We start from the raw sequence: 24,184 nt of genomic DNA, 5'->3' as shown, positions 1-24,184 counted from the left end.
GCTGCTGTGCTAAGGTCCAGACCCCCCCGTTTCCTATTGTCTGCCATGGATGTGCAGCTCGATAACTTATTGGATCTTGTGTTAAATGTAATTTGAAGTAAGTTCATCTTCTCAAGCATAGACTGAGAAACAGAAAACCAAATCACACCAAAAAAATAAAAGCTTCATCAAATAACGCTAATAATTTTGTTCTGTTTTATATGACAAGGGAAAACTAAAGATGGATCTTGTCTTCTGGTTTTTACAGATGCCAATGTTAAGACTTCTTCCGACATGTCTTCATTTTGCCTTGCTTCATGAGGAACAGCACCCTAGTATAGTCCCAGGAGACCTGACTGCAGCTTGCTCTGCTAATGAATTCTAACAGCATATTCTGAACCAAACTACCACCTAATTCAGGGAACTGAGGACACAGTACTCTGATATCCTTTATACAGTTTTGTTAGTTTTTGTTTTAAGACAGGGTTTCTTTACATAGCACTGGCTGTCTGGGAACTGTGTGGACCAGGATGACCTTGAATTCATAGTGATCTACCTTCCTTTGCCTCTCAAATGGTGGGATTACAGGTATAAATTTATTTCTAAAGACATAAATACAAAAAAATCTAAAGATATACATATTTATAATATATATATATATATATATATATATATATACATATATATCAACACACACACATACTTTTCAAAACCTGTAGTATTGCTGGTGGTATCAGAGCAGTAATTCCATCCATCCATCCATCCATCCATCCTGCAGTTCTGGGAATCAATCCTAGCGTTTTGCATGTGTAAGACAAGCACTTTAACCCTTTTAAGTCATTTTGCATTTATGGTGAAATACAACAAATGAGTAGCAAATACACGAATAGGAGACAGCAGAGGGCAGGGAGAACAAGGACAAAAGCAAGGTTATGATAAAGATGGCATCTACCTCTAGGTGGAGACTTGCCCTTGCCTCTTCCTCTTAAGAGTTAACCCAGTTGGGCAGGCTGGGCAGATCTTGGCTAAGGAACCATCTCTGGGAAGAGGGTTCATGTTAAGATAGCACACTTTTCCTTCCCTGAATTCCTGTCATCAGCACAGTCTCTAGTAGTTCTGAGGTTCTGCTGGATCTGCCTGCCTGCAAGCACATCTATATGTGTTCCTTAGTACTATGGGCTTCCTTATCTGTCTCTAAAGCACCCCATCTCCACTCCCCACTCCCTCCTCCCCCCCAAACAACTACTTGCCTGCCTCTGACAGTCTGCGTGCCTTTCATGCCTCTTTGCCTTTCCCTCCTCCAGGCAGCTGCAGAGATGTACAGATAGCCTGCCCTGGAGTTTTTCTTTTACACTTTAAAGATACTGTCCTGGAGCTTCTGTTTGAGTTCCCTCTTAAGTTCTCTTATTAATGAGACTCAGAACTTAAGGGGGGGGGCGCGACTCTGGTTGCTCTGGCATCAACAGGACTGGAATCAGTTACCAAGTGTATGTTTGTGTGTCTGTGATCTATCTACTGAATGGGTCTTTTGATGAAACACGAGAATCTACGAGACATCTAAATCTTGCTCTCCACTAAAATCAAACACTGCTCCTTGGAGAAATGATTCTAGTTCTGAGGAGAGAATGTGCAAAGGAATGTAAAATGTCAGGGATGGAGGAAGAAATGTGAAGGACAGTTTGAAAGCACTCGAAATGCATGACAGTAAGGAATATGAATGAAGGAATCTGTTAAGTCACTGGTATATAACACAACAATGATAACATGGGCAACAAAACCTACCTGGGCCAGCTAGTAAATCTGAAAGAGATGTCAGAACCAGGAGATAATAATCATAGGCCAGAGAGATGGCTCCCTTAGAACAGTGTGAGATCAGGAAGCCCTGAGTTTAAGTCCCAGCAGTTACCTAACAAACTTATTGGAGAACATACTTATTAAAAAAAGAAAAATCTTGCCATAAATGTTGAACCCAAGTCTCACCATGAAGAAACAAAGAAATCCAAATTTTGGGAATATTCTACACAGTGACTAACTTGGTTTCTTAAATAATGTCCAGTGATATGAAAGAAAAAAAGCAAGAATCATGAACAGGCAGAGGAGACAGGAGTGACATAGATGTCGCAGAGGACTTGAGTTTGGTTCTTAGCCCCTATAAGGTGGTTCACAACCATCTCAAACTCCAGTTCTGGGGGATCTGCCACCCTCTTCTGGCCTCTGATGGCACTACATGCACGCGTTGTACATACACACAGACAAAACTCATACACACAAAATAAAAATAAATGTTAAAAAAAAAAGCTGGGTGTGGTGGCACCTGTCTTTAATATCTGTAATGGGGAGGCAGAAGCAGGTGGATCTCTGAGTTCAAGGCCAGCCTGATCTGAATGAGTTCCAGGATAGCCAGGAATACACAGAGAAACCTTCTCTCAAAACCAAAACCAAAACCAACAAAAAAGGGAGTTTGAAGTCCAATGGAAATGTGAACTATTGACTTAGAGTATACTCCAAATTTTATTTATTTAAAGATTTATTTTATGTATATGAGTATGCTGTCACTGACGCACCAGAAGAGGGTATTGGATCTCATTACAGATGGTTGTGAGCCACCATGTGGTTGTTGGGAATTGAACTCAGGACTCTGGAAGAACAGCCAGTGCTCTTAGCCTCTGAGCCATCTCTCCAGACCCCCTTCAAATTCTACTTTTAAGGAAAATCATTAGGAAGAACAATATGACCTCTGGGTGTGGTGGACATTCCTGTAATGGCGGCACTTGAGAGGTGGAAGCCAAAGGGTTATGACTTTAAGGCTCGCCTAGGCTACATAGGGAGACCCTTTCTCACGTCTCCACCCTCAAAGAACAATATTAGGTAAAGTAAGAAATACTGAGTGAATATATTGTTTTTATTGTAACACTTGGAATATATAGAGAGTAATATGTTGGTGTCCTCCCCCAAGGTATATTCTAAACTATCTAGCATATTTAGCAATGAAATCTTATCTACACCCCAGGAGAAGGGGTAATAAAACAGGAAACTCATTTCACTTAACTGAGTTTCCATCATCAGATATTCCATCTTTTTATGAAAAAAAAAAAAACTTGGAGAAAATCTAGTGAAATTTAAAAATATCCGTGACTTTTGGGTTAAGAGAAAATGTGTTATTGCAGTACACTGTTACCAAATAACATTATTAATAGAGTTAGTTTTCAAAATCACTCTTGCCTTTGTGCCTCTTCACTGGACTGCTTGGATAAGACACGTCTAGGAGACCTGAATATGTCTCTGAGGACATTTTCAAAGATTCTCTACCATAACGAATGGACAATTGCTGGCCGTTTCTGGGAGCAGAGTGTGGCCTGGCTTTCTCTCTGTTTCTTGGTTGTCATTACATGAAGTGCTTGCTCCGCTCTGCTGTCTCCATCAGGATGGTTATTAACACCCACAATTTCTTTCTAAAACCACGAGCCAAAATAAATCCTTCCTCCCTTAAGTTGATTCTGGCATCTGGTCAGAGAAAAACAGGAGTAATTAAAGCTGCATGCTTCCTGCACCAATGGAATCTCCTGGGCTCTTCCTTGTTAAGCTCCACCACCACCACCACCAAGTGTAGTCACTCAAGCTTCCTTCCCAAGCTCTGCCAAACCCCAGCATTTGGTTTCCTCAGCTTAGATCTTCTCCCTTAATTAGAGTCAAAAGAACAGTGAGTGGTAACAGTTCGTATTTATAGGTGATCAATTAAACCACAAACCAGAATCTAATTTTTCTTGGCAGTTTTGTGACTTAAACTCATTTAAGACTGAAATTTGTCTTCAAAGAAATTGACCCTATTCTAATTATACGATAGTCTTTTTCAGTATTTGAGATTTTTTTTGATTATTTTTTTAATTAATTAGGAAAACAATTATATTTTTAATACTTTGACTCCTAAAATTAAAAAAAAACCAATCATTTTATAAGTATCTTGAGCATTCGGCATAAGTTTTGGGTGTTAACAATATTTTGAGTGATTAGTCAAGCAATACACTATGAACTGAGCTAGCCTGTGCGCGAGCCTGTGAGGTGAAAGTACGGCCCCCTCCCCTTCCACTCATTTACAGTCTACCTAGAGAGGTCCCAGCTATTTATTACAATGGAAGTGCAAGAAACTTTTTAAAAGGAAAAAAAAATCCAAATGTTACATAATGAAATTTACACTTTCTGGAAATTAAGTATTATGTGGTAGAATGATGTCGACAGAAACCAGAAGACACTGGGTAAAAAGGGGTTGGCATTTAGTGTGGTGGTGTTTTTCAAATGTAAAAGTATTTCAATTTTGTTTTATTAAAGGAAAAAATGGATACAAGGGCATAGATCACCGGAAACAGAGCCTAACTGTGTAACAATTAGAGTAGCCTGTTTGAGGGTCACATTCTTCTTTTCCATTTTCTACAGTACTGCAACGCGCCTGCCATCAGAGCATGGAAGAAATGAGCCCCACTCCAGAGCAGCATGCATACAGGGCAGTGTGCACAGGGCACCAGGCTGTCCTGTTATCTAGTACATACGATTAGAAGTCGGGCATGCCCTTAGAGGAGACAGGACCCACACAGCACTTTGCACAGTGCGCAGGAAGCACAACCCATCCCTAGTTCTGAGCAGCGCATCGACAATCCTAGTCACTTAATCTTTACCTTCTCCAGTTTACAGGTGTGTAGAAAAACTTAACACTGTAAGACTCAGCAAACTGGTGTTTGAATGCAACTAGTTGGTTTGAATTTGTGTTTAATCTATGCTAAGAAAGTAGTCTTCACTAACTAACCAGATGTGGTTCTAAGTCTGCTTTTATGCTACTTGGTTTTCCCCCCCCTTGCAGCGTTTTCTTACTTGTTTCTTTCTTTGTTCTGTTTACTGTCTGGATGAATATGTGCTGTGGGGAATTTCTTCTCTGGCTCAGTCTATTTGCTGTTCTCTATGCTCCTTATTCCATGATAGGCAATCTCTTCTTTAGGCTAGGCAAATTTTCTTCTATAATCTTGTTGAGAGTATTTTCTGTGCGCTACCCTGGGTCTCTTTTCCTTCTATTTCTATTGCTGATAGATTTGGTCTTTTCATAGTTTTCATAGTGTTTGTTTTCATAGATTTCCTGGATGCTTTGTGCCTGGATTATTTTTAGATTTAACATTTTAATTGATTGAGGTATCCAATTCTCTCTTCTCTTCAATGCCCAACCATGTTCACTGCTGCTCTACTCCTAATAATCAGAAATTAGAAACAATCTAGGTGTCCAGGAATGGATGAATGGATAAAAAAAAAATAGTGATACACATACATAATGGAGTATTATATGGCCATTAAAAATGAAATTTGTAGGTAAATGAAGAGAGCTAAAAAAAAAAATGTATCCCAAGGTGGGTGATTCAGAAGGACAAATATGGCATGTACTCACTTCGGTGTGGACGTTAGCTGCTCAGTCTTCAGTAAACAAGCTACAGTCTATCTAACCACAGTGTATGGTACAGAGGAAGGCTACGGTGACGGATGGATTTCCCTAGGAAGGTGAACCACAATATCTGGTTATAGATGCATGAGACAGGGACTGGACAGGGAGGATCAAACGGGGGAATAAGGGAGGCATAACAGGGCAGAAGAGCTAAAAACTATGGGCATTTGAGTGTTTGGTGTAAACCTAATTAATACCTAGAAGCTTCCCAAAAGATCTATAATGTACTTGAAGGCAATCTCAATTAGTCTGCCTTCTCACTCTTTGCTTCTTTTTACTTAGCAATGTACCCTGGGTATCCTTTTTAAAAATCCGTATGGATGAATCTTGGTTTAACAGTTTCTTTGTGTATGCAAGTGCTTGGGTGGGTATACTACAGTGTGCTAGTGATGTCTCCCTTTCACCCGAGGCCCCAAGGATCAAACTGAGGTAGAGTGTGCATTCACCTGTCTTTAAAGGCTTGTCAGTATGCTTCTCAGAACAAAACTGTATTCTCTGTGCACTGTTGTAAGGCAATGTGTTACTGATATACATGAAATAACAGAGAAACTGTAAACAATGAAGAACATGTAAGCTAAAGAAATAATCTTCCACTGTTAGAGCACTTTTCTCTGTAGCTGCCATAAGCAACAAAGGACATGGGTTTGGAGCAGGCAACTCTAGTGTTACCGTCAGTACCTGGGACCACTGTTATCTTGAGCCCATTATTTAATCCTTTTTAAGTCTTAATTTGTATATCTTCTTTGCAAAGTGAAGGTGTTTATGCGGGTTAGTAGCCGTGGTTGTTTCTAAGAGCCCAGTGAGAGCATGGCTTCATGGGTGATCATTTAGGCCACACAGTTGCAGTAAAATGTGCTTATTTCTATTTTAAAAACATAACAGCAACACTAAAGGTCTCCAAACACTTGTTTTTATTTTGTATTGAATTTCTTTCCTAAGAATAAAAGATCTCCATTGGAAGTTCTCACAATCAGCAGATGCATAAGGCAGAACTGGTATGGACAACTGTAGAGAGAATATTTTATGTGTTGTAGGGATGCATCACCTGTCAATTAAAAAGCCTATGGCCTATAGGAAAAGGTGGACTAGAAGGTGGACATGTGGGAGGCAGAAAGAATTCTGGGATAGAGCCAGGCAAGGAAGATTCTCCCAGGAAGAGGTGAGGAAAGAGACATATGGTACCGAAGCACAAGTAATCAGCCACATGGCAGAATGTAGATTAGAATAAACGGGATGATTTAAGTTATGGTCTAGTCAGAGAAAAGCCTAGCAATGTGGCCAAGGTATTTGTAAATATATTTTGAGTCTGAGTCTTATTTTTGGGAGCATGGGACTGGGAAGAACAGGCTTAACCTGTACAGATAAATCCTTTTACGTTCATAAACACTGAGGAAATACAAATCTCCAGTCAGACAGGAAATCGTTGGCTATAAGGGAATTAAGTTGAGAGTCATTGGGTTGTAGAACAACCATGTCCTTATCTACCCACGACAAAAGAATTTCCCTGAGAGTGGTTTAGTAATGATGGCTTGCAGTTTATGCATGGTATGGACTTGAGTGGCTATAAAAAGCAACCAGAAACCACCTAGGCTGCAACTGATGCCAGGCGTTCACATTGGTAAATTCTAAGTGCTATGACTTCGTAGAGGAGTGAATGTCTCAAATCTGTCTACAGTGCAGGGAATTGTAATATGTTCAATGTAAGACATCAAAAACACTTAAAATAGAAACTGCCAAGTGTACCTGTAGTTTAAAGGTCACATTTATTAGGAGATTAAGAGGTGCATTATCCATGGACTATAAATAGTGCCCAGCTGACACTTCAGTCACAGTCAAGCAGAGATGTAGCCAGCTCCAACCTATTTTGTAGACACTCTTGTTCTTTTGTTCCAAGAAAAGTTGGCACCATAAGACTTGGACTTGGGTTTCGGAACCTTCTTCTCTTCCACATCATAGCTCCATCCTAGACGGAAACCAAAACCAAAACAAACCCCAGAGGAACAGCATTAATGAGGGTACTTAAGAAACACAGCAAGCAAGCAAGCAAGCAGAGGCTAACTTGTATAATTTCATGTTCATTTATCAACAGGAATAAATGTCAACACATCTGAAATATAAATTTAGTAATTTGTTTATCCTCAATCCTGTGTGTGAAAGTCCAAACACTGCCTGAAGATGAGATGTCATATTTCAAAGTGAAGGAGTAACCCATGATTTATTTTTCTACTTAAAATTTCTTGCTTAGTTACCAATGGTTATGTATTATATAGAACCAGATTTCCATACATTGCTTAATATGTGACATCTTTAACAGTACAAAGAACTCAATAATATAACTCACCTCGCTGCTCAAAGGTCTAGTGTCTGATCATCTGAAATACTACAGTTTTCCCCATTCTCCACCCCATCATTTCTCTTGAGATAAAAAATGATTTTCAGCCTTTATTTAATGGTTATGTGATTAGTCTGAATCATAACCAACTACACAAATATTGAGACCTGACTAAAAGACAGTTGGACACAAACATCTGGTGGGGTCCTGAGAGGTGCACTTACACTCTCAATTCCAGGAGATTGTAAGGCAAACCAAACTGAAAGCCTTTGGTCAAATGTTTTCTGAGTTTGTATCTTTTCTTCAAATGGCCTTTTGTATGTTTTATAACTTGGGAGACGGAACTTACTAGTAGAGCATTTCTGTTCTGAGTGCCCTTGAGTGGCCTCTAGTGTTTCGGGCACACTCCAATCAACACTCCTCCTTGGGCAGAAGTGTTATCCTCATGTTTTCTTAAGTTAAACAAGTCTTAGGACTCTAATTTTTCTTTATAAACTCCACTTTCCCACCATTCTTTTCATTCTTTTTCAAATAACTCATCTTCAAGCATGCTTCTAAATTGTGTAATTTTTTAAATTTAAATATTTTTACAAGACTTTAAAAAAATTCCTGACAATCATGTCTATGCCACAGTGCTCACTCGAGCATGTTACAACCATGGAGGAAGAACCAAGAAGTCTTCTAATGTGGATTCTAAGTCTTGTTGTGGCAGTCACTGGTTAGGTCACTCGAGAATTCTATGATACTCTTTTGCCAAATGGTAGATGAGAGCATGATTTCTCATCCCCTCCACCTGCCAAGACAGACTTTCCAGTTTAATAATGATGTCCTGAAAGGAAATGAAGACCTGCAAATACTATGGATTCTAACTGCTCACCTTCTATCAGAACCCAAGCACAGCTCTATTATCTGTTCTGGTTATAGACCTTCAAAATGCTGTCAGGGTCAGTGCCATGAGAGAAGAATAGACTATTTAGACACAGAAATGAAAAAACTGGTTTAGTTTTTCTCATGGGAACTCTAAGGTCGATTATATTTGCTATCAATGATTATAACAATGCAGAAGAGACCTGTAGTTTGGCTATGATCTCTCCAAATGCTCTCTACCATATTCACACATGATTATAAGGAGAAACCGTCTCCCCTCACATTTTCCTGTGGAAACCAGCTTTGTCCCTAAAGCTGAACAAACAACTGAACTTGTCTGACAGAGAGCAGTGGGGTTTTAAGATGGCTGATGGCAGTCACGGTAGACAATGAAAGTAAAGGACGACTATGTAACTTAGGATTTCCCATCACAGCTGCTCTGTTCTGGGACATTATTAAGGCAGAACTCATAACGAAAACAACCCTTGAGAAGATTTTGAACATGTACTCAGTGATGGGTAAATTATATGAATTACACATACTACACACACTCCTGCTTTTTTATTTCTCATCTGAAACTCCTAAAAAAGAATTGTCCATGAAATATAGAGCAACAAAATTTATTAGTAAAATATTCACAACATACAAATTTCTCCTTTTTCAACTTAAAGGTACAGTTTTTTCTTGTTTGTTTTTCTTCTTCTTTTTTTTCTAAACCAAATAATCCAAACTGTATCTGAGATGAAACAGTACACTGACTGTAGACTGACTGCTTATATAAAGCTAAGGTGCACGCTATGGCTATGGTCCCATATGTCGTCTTATTGAGTCATTCAAAATCAGGCCTTGTTTTTTCCAGCTGTGCAACATGAAGATCAAAGCAACTGAGTCCAAGGCAGCTGCCCAGGGATGGAGTAAGCTCCCGGGTCTGCCATCCCTTCCCACTGTGGAGTAGCCATATGGCACAGATTAGCCACAAATCCATCCAGCAGCACCTACATGATGAGAGGAGCTGACTTTGCTGTCTCACACAGTAGAACGCTTTCACAAAAGTATTTTGTAAGAGAAGTACATCTGGCAAATGCTTAGTAAGCTTAAAATGTGATCTTTAGTGTCTAATAATAAATTTCTTTTTCAAAAAGCAGGCCATCTTACTTTGTAAATCTTTACACTGTGGCTGGATTGCTCTATTTCCGACGCAATGACGGTCAGTCTTTTCACATATGCACATACATGTTCACATACACATACACGCATGCCCTTGAAAACAAGCTAGCTCACAATGGTTGGCTTATTATGCCTTTCATGTGAGATGAAAAGTCTATTGTTTTGATTTACAGAACCATTTCATTTATGCCTCTGTAACAGACACACAGACACATTCATTAGTTCTTTTACTGCTTATGGAAAAACTTCCTTCCTTACACTTGAGGTCCTGGGAAAGGCTCTTTTCCATTGATAACATAATCAAAAACTCTGACGTTACTTAGTGTGGAAGTGAACAGTTTAATACTTTGTGCTGGAACGCATAAACACCGCAGCATGTGACACAACAGGAAGAGCCTGCTCCCACCTCTAGGGATGAGAACAAGCAAGTCTTTGAGACACAAAGGGAGGCACATTGGCAGTTGTGGAAGATTTCGAGACGCTTCACCAGAGTGTAGTCTGGCATTGCCACACCTAACATTTAAAAAGAGGAAAGGCGGAGAGCTTGCCTGGAAGTTCACTTTAAACAACTCATTTTGAAATCATTTTAAGTATCTTAGATATTCTTTTAGAAAAGGTTATGGAAGTGACTAAGGTTGTGGATAAACTGGTGAACAATCCTTTCTTGGACTGTCAATAAGCAAACAAAGGCACACATAGCATTTGGAGATTGATTAGAATAACAAACACCCTACACCCACTAGAGCTTGGCACCTTGCAAAATACCATCACCCTCTGATGCAACAGTCAATGGTCTCTTTCAATTAATTTTTCAAACACTGTTCTGCCATACAGATTAGCATTATTCCCAAAACATTAATTGGAAGCATTCTCTTTAGAATTTGCCAAAAAGCAAACCAAGAAATCAACCAAGTGACTTTTGTGCTTCAAGAGTACAGTTGAAAATTGGTTTAGGAATTTAGAACACATTTCTTTTTAATTCCTTGAGAAGATATATATGCAAATATCTAAAATTCATGACCAGAAATTTTGTGGAAATTAATCTGGGGCAATGGACTATGCAGAGGAATTCCCACAGTCCTACTTAACTCATAAAATACTAGGAACCCCAGCAAACCATGACACAGCAAGAAGCCTACTTTAAGAAAAGTGGTTCCAGAGTTCTATAGACATCTAAGAAATAATCCCTCGTCCTTATTCTCATCCCCATGACCTGAACCGCCAAAACTCTCTCAACCAAGGGTTAGCAATAAGGAGCTAGATAGAACCCCCCTCGCCACCCTCAGCAGGCTGGGGTACAAGTAATACTCACCTGTGGACCCACTGACTTACACAAATTCATTTGTGGCCTCCAAATCTAAGCATCGGTCCTCATGCGATCACTTATAATGTGCACACAAGGGAAGCAGGCATTGAGTCTCCTCGTGACTGAGGTCAAGCAACACACCCTCCCTATCTTCTTGATTCAGCCCTCAGACTCCAGATAAGAGTCCTCTTCAAGGACTACTTACAGCCACAAATTTTATTTCTTGTGAGTGGTTTCACTGACTAACATACTTCCTGGGCGTGGTGCTAGAAGACTATGTTGAGACAAGATGTATGTTAGAGAAGCTTTGTGCAGGTATGAGTTAGCATGTTTATAAGATCACTGTAGATGAATCAATAAATTATTAAATAAAGTGTATTTAGAAGGAGTTACAAACAGATTAGTGTTATCAATTGATGAAAGGATCTGACCAGAGGCTTGAATGAACTCGCCTCCTTTTTCCTAGAACAAGTGTTCAGTGTTTGCTACTTCAGAGTTCTGCTGTCAGAGAACATGACTATTACCCATAAAGTGGATGGCCACAGTGACAGGCACATAATTCTGTCCTATCCCCCACCTACTCACCTTATTCTAGAGATAACAATTTTGTCTCTATTTGAAATTTATCTCAATGTCTCTTTACCCCACGTAAGTTCATGATGTCTTTATTAGGACTAAAAAACAAAACCACGCACCCCTAAAGGGCAAATCCCACTGACATGGTCCAAAATGACAAGCTTGGCTCAGCTCATACGGGACTATAGGACTGCAACTTTCAGCACTCCTCAGGACTCTGGGGTGGGTGGGGGTGGGGGTTGTTTCTGTGGTCAGGAAGAGCCACTTCCCTATCCCCTCCTCTAACTGAAGAGACATCTGGTTCTCTATTGAGTTTTCCTATGGTGCATACCAAAGGCAATGCTAGCCTCAGGACCCCTCAGATCCCTTTTCACATGTTCTTGTTATGCATATCAAAGCACATGCTAGCCTCCTGGCCCTTCTCGCTGCCCCCCTCCCTCTACCCTCAGGCTGTTCCAGATTACAGCTCACTTCTCACTCTATAATATATAAGGTCCCCCCACTTATTCTCTCTCATTATTCTCTGCTATTCTTCTCCTCACAGAAAGCCCTGGACATGACCAGTCTGTATTTTCTCACTGATGTGGACTCTTACAGGTGCCCCTGGATATGTTCTCTCTCTTATCCACAATAAAATCCTTCCTCCTGACCTGAAGTAGCCATTTTGGTAGTGTCTTTACTGTGCCTCTGCTTAGACTCTTGGCTTGTTTTCTGTGCTGAGTATAACATCTGCCTGGCTTCTTTGTATCCCATGTAAAATAAATTCTTTAATATATGTGTTCATTTTAGTTAGAAGCCAAATACGAGAGAGCCAGGGACTACAGATTAAGTCTACTAAAAATTTAAGTTCCAGTTTGCTAACTGTTAAGTTTTACAGCAAGAGAACAAAGTTTTAAATTGAGTCACTTTGAAAATACATTGGTGGGAACATTAGGTAGGCAGGTTAAAACAAGGGCTCTCCCTAGTTACTTAGACCTCAGATGCTGACTGTTCTGTTAATGTATTTAACAAGGTTAAGTCATAAGATGGACAAGTACTGTTTTAACCCCCTTGTTAAGGGAACCCTGCGAGCTGGAATTAGGCCCTGAGCTCTGCTCTTTACCCCATCACTGATACTTTTCCATCCGTATGATCTCTTTCATTCACACTATACACAACGACAGAAAGGAAGGCTTTTCTGCATCATGCTAGTGATGCTAGTGGAGCTGGTCATGTAGAATTTATAACCTCTGTTCTAAATTTTCAGAGATAAATTCATAAACATGAAATTGTGAAGCTTTATTAGCTGATATGAATGATTATCTTCATTTATTAGGATCATTAAATGGGCAAGTCTAAGAGCAAGTCACAAAATCTGTGGCAAACTTAAAATTAGAAAAGTGGAGTTCCTGAGCACAGGCACACACGTCTTTGGTAGGGATGCACACCTATCCGTAGTTGGTGAATCTGCTGGATGTCTTATAAAGACTTCCAAAATGGTAAAAAAACTTTTAGTCTATTTGAATGTGTTCTTTCACAAGATACACAAATTAACCAATCAAATAAGCCAGCATTACTTCAAATTAATGTTTATAGTTATGAGAATGCAAAAGCGTCTTTTAACTGGGATGATTATTCCCTCCAGTCATTTTATTTAAAAAGAAGTTATCCAAGATTATTATTAAAACCTTAAGTGGCAGGCTTGCCACCAAGCCTATTGACCTATTGAGTACTTGAGATGGTCCCTGAAATACTTATGTCGGAAGGAGCAAACCAATTCTTTCAAGTTATTCTCTGACCTACACACACACACTCACACACACACAGGCCTTCAAACTCAAATGACATTAATGGATATCTAGATTTTTACTAAGTGAGGTGGCTTACTGAGCTATTAATTATGACAAGGTTGAGAGAACATTAACCCAAATATGACATTTGAGTATTAATAATGAAAGAGCGATAGCAGAAAGGCTAGTCTGATTTCTGGCTCTTGTCTTCTGAAGCTATAGAAGAACTGTCTATCCTTCTTTTAAAATAGAATACAAGACCCCCATGGGTCCTACATCCAGAAAAAAAGAAATGCCATGGAGTAGCAGACAGAACAAACTGAGAATTCCTAAGTCACACCATTCTCTGTCCAATCATGACTCAGTACAAATATGGATCATTTCATCAAATTTAGCCCTTTTGGGGTGGGATAGTCACATCTATCCCAGGATGCTGTTAAATTCATCACATACCAGGATGACCATGAGCTTTTGATCCTCCTGCCTCAACCTCCCAAGTGCTGGGAACACAGGGGCGAGCCACCACATTCAGTTCACAATTGCCTACTTGTCCTTTGTGATTTCATAATCAAAGCAACTCTAGTGAAAAGATAATTGATGCAATAATGAGAAAGGTTAAACTTTTTATGTAAACAATGAAAAAACTTTGTGAGCAACATGATAGGGAGTGACTTATTTATCAAGAGGAAAGAGAATATGTCATGAAGTAAAGACTGAAATACAGAAATTTGGCTTCCTTGGGTTACGGCATATGAAAACATTAAGTCTGAGGGAAAAAAAAAAACTCTATAAAACGTGTAGAAATCTTAGCAAAGTTTGCTTCATGTTGCTGGGCTCAGGTCCTAAGTTACTGCTTTCATGTATAATATACAGGCTATCTTTCTAGTACCCGACTTCCTTCCGTGGCACACATTCTGGTTTATCACAATGGCTTAAAAAGCTTTTTGCTGACTTCAAGTTCTTGGTCACTAGTGTAAGAGTTGAGGCTTTACAGTTCTGCTAGCCTCTCCACTAATTTTTTATGTACTTTGACTTTGAAATGAGCAGCCAATTTTTACTTTTTAGGCAACTATGATCATATTCGAAGCTTACCTGTTGCTTGGGTTATCACTTTTTTTGGTGCTGGATAGCAAACCCAGGGTTTTTCTATGCTTGGGTATGTGCTGCTATAGCTAAGCTACAATTCTTGACCTTCAACTTTTATTTTTGCCATTCCAAAATGAAATCCTAAACAAAACCAAAACACACAACTTTCAGGCTCCACAGGTGAGCTCATTTAAAGTCAGAATCTTTCCCAACAAAAAGGGAAGTCTGAAATACCTACATTCATTTGGCATGTAACTCCTTGAAAAGCTGCTTTGGAAGAGATGTTAAGTCAAGAGCTGCTTAGCCACTGATTTAAATTGATGGATAAAAAGGTTATCAAAACAAGCAAGTCTGTTGTATTCCAGTCTAGGAGGAATGATTGGGTTCATTTTCTCTGCCAATGAAGAATTAAAAGGCAGAAAAATCTCAAGCTCAACAGGTAACAGGAAGGAAATCTTAGACAGAGCAGACAGAACCAGCAAATGAAGATGGGTGTTTATGGGGTGAGGACAGGCGCACTCGCAGCAGACTCTCCCAAAGGGGGGCATTTGGGTGGTGGGTTTGGGAAGCCAAAAATCAAATCTCTTTTCCAGGGCTGGGGTTTTAAATATCTGAAGAGGTCTTCTCCCCACCCCTAAGCTAGGGTTGGCTGGTTTGAAGACAGACAGATTCGTTGATTGGCCTACAACTGTTGTGTAACTTGTCCTGATCTGACCTCTAACTTGTTGGGCCAGTCCACTATCAGGATTGCTGGCAGGAGAGAAGCAGAAAAACCTCCAAGGCCTTTGCTTTAAGATTCCAGGCTTCTGTTAAGTCAGGAGGATGAGGAAGAAGCCAGCCATCTTGGAAGTTCACTATCTTTTCTACCTGAGCATGGCTCCTCTCCTTATCTGCTTGCCTCCCAGGGGTTGTCTTCTTCCTAGTCCCTCAACTGCATAAAACATTAAGTTCCTGGGGATTTGTTAAGTGGCCACCAGCTCCATTTCTATCTATCAAAGTCTTTGTTCTGCTTTGCTTAACAGCAGAAAACTTAAAAAAAAAAAAATCACTCCTTAGTTTAGATTTCATTATCTTCTAGGTCAACCAACATTACTTTGGAAACCTACAGTCATTTCTCTGACACCAAACTTGCTGCATTCCTTCACTTGCTGTCCTTCTGTAACTGCAGTGCTTCCGATACCCTTGTCTCTACCCAGAGGTTCCTGGAGCAGGGAGACCCTGCCCTGTAGTGCAGGGCTTCAACTGAAGGAAAGGCGCTTACAGACCACTTCCTTCCACCTGCTCCCTCCCCTCCCTGCCCAAAACGCAGGACACAGAGCGTAGTTGTTGGTCATAGTGTTGCACACATGTAATTCAAGCACATACATGCCTGAGACAGGAGGATCATTGTGAGTTCCATTATAACCCAGGCTATAAAAAAGTTTTAAGCCATCCTGTGCTACATAAGACCCCATCTCAAACAAAAACAAAACAAAGAATAAAACAAAAGAAAAACCTGTAACAGTTTTCCCCCTTAAGTGTAATCTGCCTTGACTTTTGACTTCCTTCTGCTGGGTGAACAAAAGCTCATGTAATCGCTTCTCTAATGAAAATATTCTGTGGAGCATCCTGAATCCCTGTCACCCACACTCCACTCAGGATAAAGTTCCCTCTTAATTCCCTGTTTCTTCCTGCTTCCATCTCTATCTTCAAAGGTAGGTTTGCTCCACCTACAGACCCACCATGAACACAAAGCATTTCACAGCTTGTTTGGTTCTCTTACTCCAGAGGGAAACCTTCCTTCATTTTGAGAATTTCAAAGACTTTTACAGCTAACAACAATGGGGAAAACACAGGGGGGTAAAATGCCATACCAGAGAAAAGTCAGAAAGTTCCAAATCAGATCAAACGAGAGAGAGAGAGAAAAGCCAATTCTGGTTTTGATTAGCATGTAAATGGTAGTAGATTTTAGGCCAGAGCCATCCCAGTTTTCCACAGCTGTCTCCCACTTCCTCACTCCATGAGGTAGCTTCATCCTCCTGCCTAGCTTTCACTTAGCACAAGGAGAGACAAAAGCCACTTGGGTGAGAAAGGTTGGTCTTTGTAGCCCACAAAGAGCTGAAGGAAGGTTTATCTGCATTTCAGAGAAGGCCTCAGCCTCTTCCCCAACTTGTAGAGTTCCTTTGGGACACACGCAGAGCTAGAGGTAGAGAGGATGTGGCAGTAAAGCCAAAAGACAATGGGGGGGGGGGGGGGAATCTTTGTATTTTCTCCACTTTGATTGTAAATTTTGGGATTAGGAGAGTTGGAGGTGTTGGAGGTGTGAAGGATGAGCAGCGGGCAGAGGGGGATGAGTAAGTGCCATTCAGCCCTCACTTCTCAACTGTCCAAATGTAGGGAGCCAGCCTTCCAGTACAAGTGAGGCATGGCAGAAGAGGAGAGGTGACACCTTAGGAGTTAGCAACTGGATGAAGGAAGGAAACTTCTTTTAGTGTCAGGAGAGAGCATTCTGAGGGAAAAAACAAAGACCTGTATACTACTTTTGTTTGGTTAAATTAATATAGGCAATTTCTCCTTGTTTCTCATATACATTCTAAAATATAGGCTGGTGAAAGATTTAGAATATAGATACAATATATATCCTATGTACTGCTAATGACTGTGCTGTCCAGTGGAAATGTATAAAACATATTTCATTTTTTAGTAGTTATACTAAATAAATGAATGAAAAATTAGTTTGAATCATCTACTTAGCCCAAAGGATTTAAAATATTAATACATAATAAAACTTATTAATAGTCTTTCCAAATTAAATATCTGAAATCTTGAGAGTATTTTAAATTAATAGGACAGCTTAATTCTAAGCAGGATACTGAGAGTGGTGTTCACTTCCATACGTTCAGTATGGATCAGAATAATTTTCAAGTCCTACCACTGTGTCACAAACAGTGCTGTACTTGCACTTTAAAGACATGGGCTCCACAGACTAGGGATGCCATGACAGACCTCAGGTTTTCTCCTAAACTTCTTTACATTTCAAAACACAAAGTAAAGGTTTTAGAACAAGGATCACATACAGTTTGGAAACAATGCCAATATTATGAAAGGATTTTTAAGAATGCTGCAATATATTTCAACCTTGAAGTATACTGCAGAAAACTTCAGAATCTAGACTTCAAGGAGATTGGCCTTAAAACTTCAGGATCAACTCCACATTTTTTTTGACAGAAAAGCATTTGCAGTCTGTAGGGAACTTTACAAACACTGAAATGTATGTGTTGTGGCTCTGAAAGAGGTATCTTCAAGACTGGTTCTTCGGTCTGCCAAGTACTTAAGCCAAAGGAGCAATCTTAGAGCCAAGGCCTCTCTGGCCTTCTCCCACCTTCCTGTTTCTGGCCCTTCCTTCCCCAAGGGAGCTTTTTCTGATTCTCTGTATCTGATGGTTATGGTGTGAACTTACTTGTCCCCCAAAGGCTCCAGTGAAGGCCTGGTCCCAGAGGGGCGGCACCACTGGGAGGAGCAGGATCTAATGGAGGAAGCTGTGTGGCTGGTAGCTTCCTTCTCTGCTCTCTGCTTGAGGCACTGCCAGGTCAAGTCAAAAGCTGCCTCCACAAAGCTCTCTCCTGACAAGACGCTCTTCCCCAAAGCAAGGGTCCATGCAACTGCGACCGGATCTCCTCAAACAAGAAGCCAGAGTAAAATCTATTCTACTGTGGATGGGAACAGGGCACAGAAACTCACTAGGCAGCTCAAGGTGAAAAGACCACAAAGAAAAGTGTCCAGTTTCTTTCTTGGCTAAATGTCTGAAATGTCCTTGAGTGTGTGGGCAGTCTAGTCCTTGCTATAGGCTGGAAGATGCCAGGAGTGGGGTCTGGTATTTCCTTATCTTTTTTTCCCCTAAGACAGAGTATCCCATTCCTGGAAACCATCCTGAAGACATGGCAGAAACTATGACACACCAGCACCTGGAAGGACCTGGACTCATCATCTCATGTACCTCCCCCCAGCCTGCACACACACACACACACACACACACACACACACACCATTGGAAAGCCTTATGAACTTCAAGGCAGTAAGCTCTGGCCTTAAGCTTCCCACCTATAAATCTATACTATACTTCTTAAACTCACCCTCGGTGGTCCCAAAGTTCATTCTTTAAATTTATAAGATTAAAGCCACTGGCTTGGGGCAGTTTCGGTAGTGGGTGGTGGACAAGTTCCTAGACCTCGGCTCCCTATGAAAGGCTCCATCATTTTTAAATATACTCCAAATGTTCTCTCTTTCTGTCTGTCTCTCTCTCTTTCATTTCCTCTGTGTGTGTGTGTGTGTGTGTGTGTTTGAGACAGGTTTCTACACAGCCCTGGCTGTCCTGGAACTCACTTTGTAGACCAGACTGTCTTCAAACTCACAGAGACCTGCCTGCCTCTGCCTCCCAACGGTAGGGACTAAAGGCATGCATCACCACTGCCTGGCCCTGTATCACTTTTAATTTGGTTAAGTTAGGTATTTTGGAATAGCAACAAAAAGCTACCCAACAGACCAGGTGCTCATAAAATAGAATGCAGCTGTCAAACAACTTTTCATCACAGGAGAAGGCAGTTAGAGATCAGCTGCTCACTTTGCTCAGAGTGGCCCTGGCAGGTTAGCATTAATTGTTCTAAAGGATGCTACCTGAAAGCTTACAACAATCTGGACCAGTGAGATGGCTCAGCAGGTAAGGATGCTTGCCAAAAAGTATGCCAACCCTAGTGCCATCTCCAGCATCCACACAGTGGAAGGAGAAAACTGACCCCATGCTGTCCTCTCACCTCCATACCCACATCAGCACATCACACGTATGCACACAAAGACGCGTTAACACTCAGAGTAAGATAGTCTTTGTTCACCATGAATTTCCTTCCCTCATGTTTATATAAGCGGTCCCTAGCTCCAAGCGCACACTTTTGTTCCTTTATACATCTTACGAAATGAAATCCTCTAACTTGCCTTTCAATAGTCTCATATTTATTTTTCCAATTACTCACTTTAAGAGGAAGAGAAATCCCCTTTACTTGTAATTAAGAAACTGAGCTGGAGAGATGGCTCAGTGAGTAAAGTTGCTCTTCTAAAGGACCCAGGTACAACTCCCAGGCCCCACATGGTGGCTCATAACCATCTTTATTAACCCCGGTAGCAGGACCTCCAAGAGCACATGACACATACTTGGTGTACAAACATACATGTAGACAAAGCATCTTACACATTTAATAAATAATTTAAGAACATAAGAAATTGGTAGTCACTTTTCTATAGTTTCTTTTCCTTTAAATTTCTAATCTGAAAAATTTAACAGTTCTATTGTAAGACACAAGCAACAGCAAATTGAAATGACATAGAAAAGTTTAAATGATATGGAAAATAATTTACAAATTAACATATTTTCTGGAAAGTAAGTGAATTGGAAGATAATTCACTAATAATATTAATTTAAATTCACCAATTATGTATTGAACACATTAAAGATAAAGATGAATAAATTTTGTTTTTCTGGTAGGTGCTTAGAACTTAGCATCAGAACTACTACGCCTTACATAATGACTTAACCCTAGAGCATGGCAAGAGCTATAAGGGCAAAGTCATTGTAAGAGGTCAAAGGACATGGCAGTAACCAACAGTTGTCTAATTGGACTTCAGGGAACTCATGTCTGGTGCTGCAAACCTAGTCAACTACTCAAGGCTAGTGAAGTCATGGATCTTGGAGAAGGCCTACAACTAACACTTTACTAAACTAGCATAATCTCTAACTACTCTCTCATCTCTAACTACTCTCTCAGGACTGATCCGATCCTCGCAGACCAGTGTAGTTCTCATCCTGCAGCACGGGAACACCTCTTTGTGATAGGTGGGGACCATTATAGAAAACCACAACTCATCAAAATGCAGAGAACAAATGGTGCCTAGTCCCAACTCATCCTACAATACAAGGTTCGCACCTAGTTTCCAGGAAAGAGGCCACAGAAAAGCTTTCAGAGTCAGAGAAGCAGGATGCCTGTAGTGTAATTGTATCTCCTAATAATTCGAGGGAAGCCATACCTATGAAATCTCAAGGAAAATCAGGAGAATGAATGACCCTGACAAACACTGACATGAAAGGGGGAAATCTTACCAAGCCCTAGCCTTAGATAAAGAACTCTAGACATCTAAGGGATGTTGAGAGCAGGAGAAAGAGTCTTCCACAGGGAAGAGTTCCCTAATTAGTTATTCAATACCAAGGGTCAGTTCTGAAAGCATTTACATACAAGAAACATTATGTGGACTTGCATGTATGCATATTTACATATATAGATACAATTGTTAGAGAAAAAGATGAGAGGCCATGTATTCGACAGAGGGAGAAGAAGGTATACACAGGAGGATTGAAGGAAGCAAAGTAGAAAATAATGCAATTATCTTTTAATTTCTAAAGCAAAGAAACAAAAAAACCTTTTAAAAGTTAGAAGGAAAAGAGCTTTCCCAGTGGGAGTGGGAAATGGATCAAAGACGACAGGGAAAAGGCCAGGTCTGGAGCAGAGCGCAGTGAGGGGTGAGTGGAGTCCCTGAGTGTGATCTTCTACACCAAAACTCCGTAACTAACTAGGGTCAGTTAGCACTGTCTGCCATGGGCAAGGAGTAAACTAACTAGAGGTCAGTTAGCACTGTCTGCCATGGGCAAGGAGTAATTGTTTTTAGGCCTTCAGGCCCACATGGTCACTAGTCCAACAACTCAATCGACTAGATAAGCCAGCACGGCCTATATATAAATGAGTGTGACTTAAATTCACTTTTACTTATTTTATGTATATGTGTGTTTGTGTGCCATACCTGTATGTGTCAGAAGGCGACCTGGGGAAGTGAGTGCTTTCCTTCTACTATGCCATCCCAGGGATTAACTCAGGTTATCCGTGCTCTCCTTGGCTGAGCCACCTCACTAGCCCATGACGTTTTAAATAAATAAAATTTGTTCAAGTTGTTAATACATGACCTTGCTACTTAATGTTATTTAATGCCTCTACACCTTAGTTTCCTTGAGTGGTAAATACGGATAATGACTGTTCACGCTTCCTGGGGTTCTAGTTATTTATTCTAAATTTTAACCTTTGTTATGAGGACATTTGTTGCCTAAGCGCTCCAAAAAAAAAAAGGGGGGGGGGAAGTAAGCACATTGGAGAGTTTTACTCCTCACTGAACTAATTCTGTACAAATAACTTATGCAAGGAAATGACAATCAGGACTTTCCTTTTTGAAAATCAACATTTAGATATCAGGGAAATGGAAAAACTAAAAAAAAAAGGTACATTGTTTGCAGACTATTCTGAGTATATAAATTATCTTTTTGTTTTGTGACAGTTTTACCTTGGCCTCTGACTTCTGGCACTACTTAAAAGTACACATATACTACTCATATACAGGGAGCCATTGAGTTTCCTTTCAATATAGTCACCTTTACCAACACAAACACATTTCCCTGCAGAGAAAACAATGAGGTCATGGGGTGGTCCCACCCAACCCACCTTCTCATTCAAAGATGAAAAACAATGTGCACTAAAGACCAAGTATAGTGACGCATTATTGTCTAAGCTAACCTGGGTGGCAAGGCAATGTTGAAGGACTTGGTAGTTGCTAACCTCTTAATCTAGCAGTTTTTATGCATCAATGCTTTGGGACTTTTCCTTCCTTTTCTTCTCTTTTCCTTTCTCCTCTTCTCTCCTCTCCTCCTCCCACCCTCTGTCTGTCTGTCTGTCTGTCTGTTTTGAGATAGGGCCTCATATAGCTGAAGATACCCTTGAACTTCTTCTAATCTTCCTGCCCCAAGCCTCCCATGAACAGGGATCAAATGCATATGACAGACAGCCCATCTGCTTGACGCATTCCCATGTTCTACTTCTGGTAATTTAGATATTGGTTCACCTAACTTTTCATAACATTAGCTCCCAATAAAATGATGTTAGATATGGGGGAAAGGAAGGCTTAAAAATTTATATGTCCCTTACAATAGTCTGAAAGAAGTAAATCATAATGGAGAAGGCTGCTGGGGAGTCTGAGAAAGATCGTTCAAGCTATGAGGATTCTGTAGCCCTCCAAGCCATTTCTTTAGACCCTGTATGATGGTTAGAATAAAAATGGCCGCCATAGGCTCATGTATTCGAATGCTTAGTCAGAGAAACCGTATCAGGATTAGGAGGTATGGTCTTCTTGGAGGAAGTGAGTCACTGGGGTGGGACTTTGTGAGGTTTCCAAAGCGCAGCTCAGGCAGTCTCTCTCTGCCTGCACATCAGGATGTGACTCTCTCTAAGGTACTCCTCCAACACCGCCTGTTGCCATGCTCCTGCCAGATAGTAATAGACTGAACCTCTGAAACTGTAAGCACCCACTTATATGCTTTCTTTCATAAATGTTGCATTGATCAGCAACTGTGAAGGTGTCCTCCACAGCAGTAGAGCAGTGGCTAAAATCCTTTGCTTCTAGTATATCTGAAGACGTAGGACCTACCTACGTGAAAGTTACAGAAAGCTAGGTATTCAAGAACCACAGCAGATCACAGTACCCCATGAACATGAAGCATGACATCACTCTAGAATTCGGTGTAGCTTTCAATTCTTGAGACTAAAGAGTCCTTAACTTCCCTGGGTACAGGGTATAAGTATGTATGCGTCAGGCTTTGTGAAGGTGCTGGGAGAAGCAGTGACTCAGTTCTGCAGTGCTACAGACTAAGAATGTCAATCCACCCTGAGTGGGGTTTTCTAAGTTCCTGCCTGCTGAGTTTTCTCAAGTTACACTTCCTACTGACTGTGACTAACCAACTTTCTTTCCTGGGGAGGTAAATCAAATTAGAAAATCAACTGATTTCAATAGCAGCAGTGTCTACTTCACACCTGCAATTCACATGGCAACTGTAGTCATATATGCCTTGTGACCACTCAGAGAAGGACTAGCCAGGGATTTAACAGTTTAATTAGATTTCCTGTTATTGAACTCATGATACAAACCCCAGATGAGTAATTTGCAAGGTGTGAGACATGAAGTACGGAAGGCTGAAAGGCTGAAAAACATTAATAGGGCTGCTTAATTAAAGTGTAGGAATATTTTACAATGCTATCTTGAATTAAAGTAGTAATATGGCTATGCAGTCAACAATTTCATATGTAAGGAATTTAGAACTTGGCCAAAAAGTGTCCAAGGAAAGTACACTTAAACCTTTTGAAGAAAAGCCTTTGGTCTATTACCAACAAGATATATTTATGTACTTTCATGCATGCTGTGTCAGATCCAATTTAATCACTTTGCTTTTTATTAACTCATTTAATCCGCACAGCAGCTCTCATTTTACATATGGACACAGAAATATCATACAAAGTCATGGTGACCAGCCACGGTTTCAAATACCGTTGGTCTGGCTTTAAACCCAGGGTATGCTCGGCATATGCTCTGCTATTAGCCTGTTTACCCCCAGAACCGACTTTAGATCATAGGCTCTGTGGTACTAAATGAGGAAGTACAACAAATATTCTAGAAAACATCTAAGGTGCTTTCACATTCTTACATCAAGTGGAGGAGATAACATTAATTTCTCACATATACTACCTTACACTAACAATGTAGTTAAGGTATTATTTCATTCCTAG

The 24,184-nt window shown here is 40.4% G+C and overlaps 1 protein-coding gene across 1 annotated transcript in view; it reads right to left on the bottom strand.

Annotated features, from left to right (window-relative positions):
* Nucleotides 1–6,346: 6,346 nt before the first annotated feature.
* Ndufs4 (NADH:ubiquinone oxidoreductase subunit S4) overlaps nucleotides 6,347–24,184 on the bottom strand; it is a 113,710-nt gene continuing 95,872 nt past the window's right edge. The window contains exon 5 of the mRNA XM_021180357.2: nucleotides 6,347–7,421. Within this exon, the coding sequence (XP_021036016.1) occupies nucleotides 7,318–7,421 (104 nt within the window). The 3' untranslated portion in view covers nucleotides 6,347–7,317. The remainder of the gene's footprint in view (nucleotides 7,422–24,184) is intronic.

This window comes from Mus caroli, unplaced genomic scaffold (assembly GCF_978045245.1).
Source record: "Mus caroli unplaced genomic scaffold, Mus_caroli_1 scaffold_15, whole genome shotgun sequence".
In the NCBI taxonomy this organism is placed as follows: Eukaryota; Metazoa; Chordata; class Mammalia; order Rodentia; family Muridae; genus Mus; species Mus caroli.
Note: the sequence above shows the minus strand (reverse complement) of the source record. Positions and strands in the feature narration are given on the sequence as shown.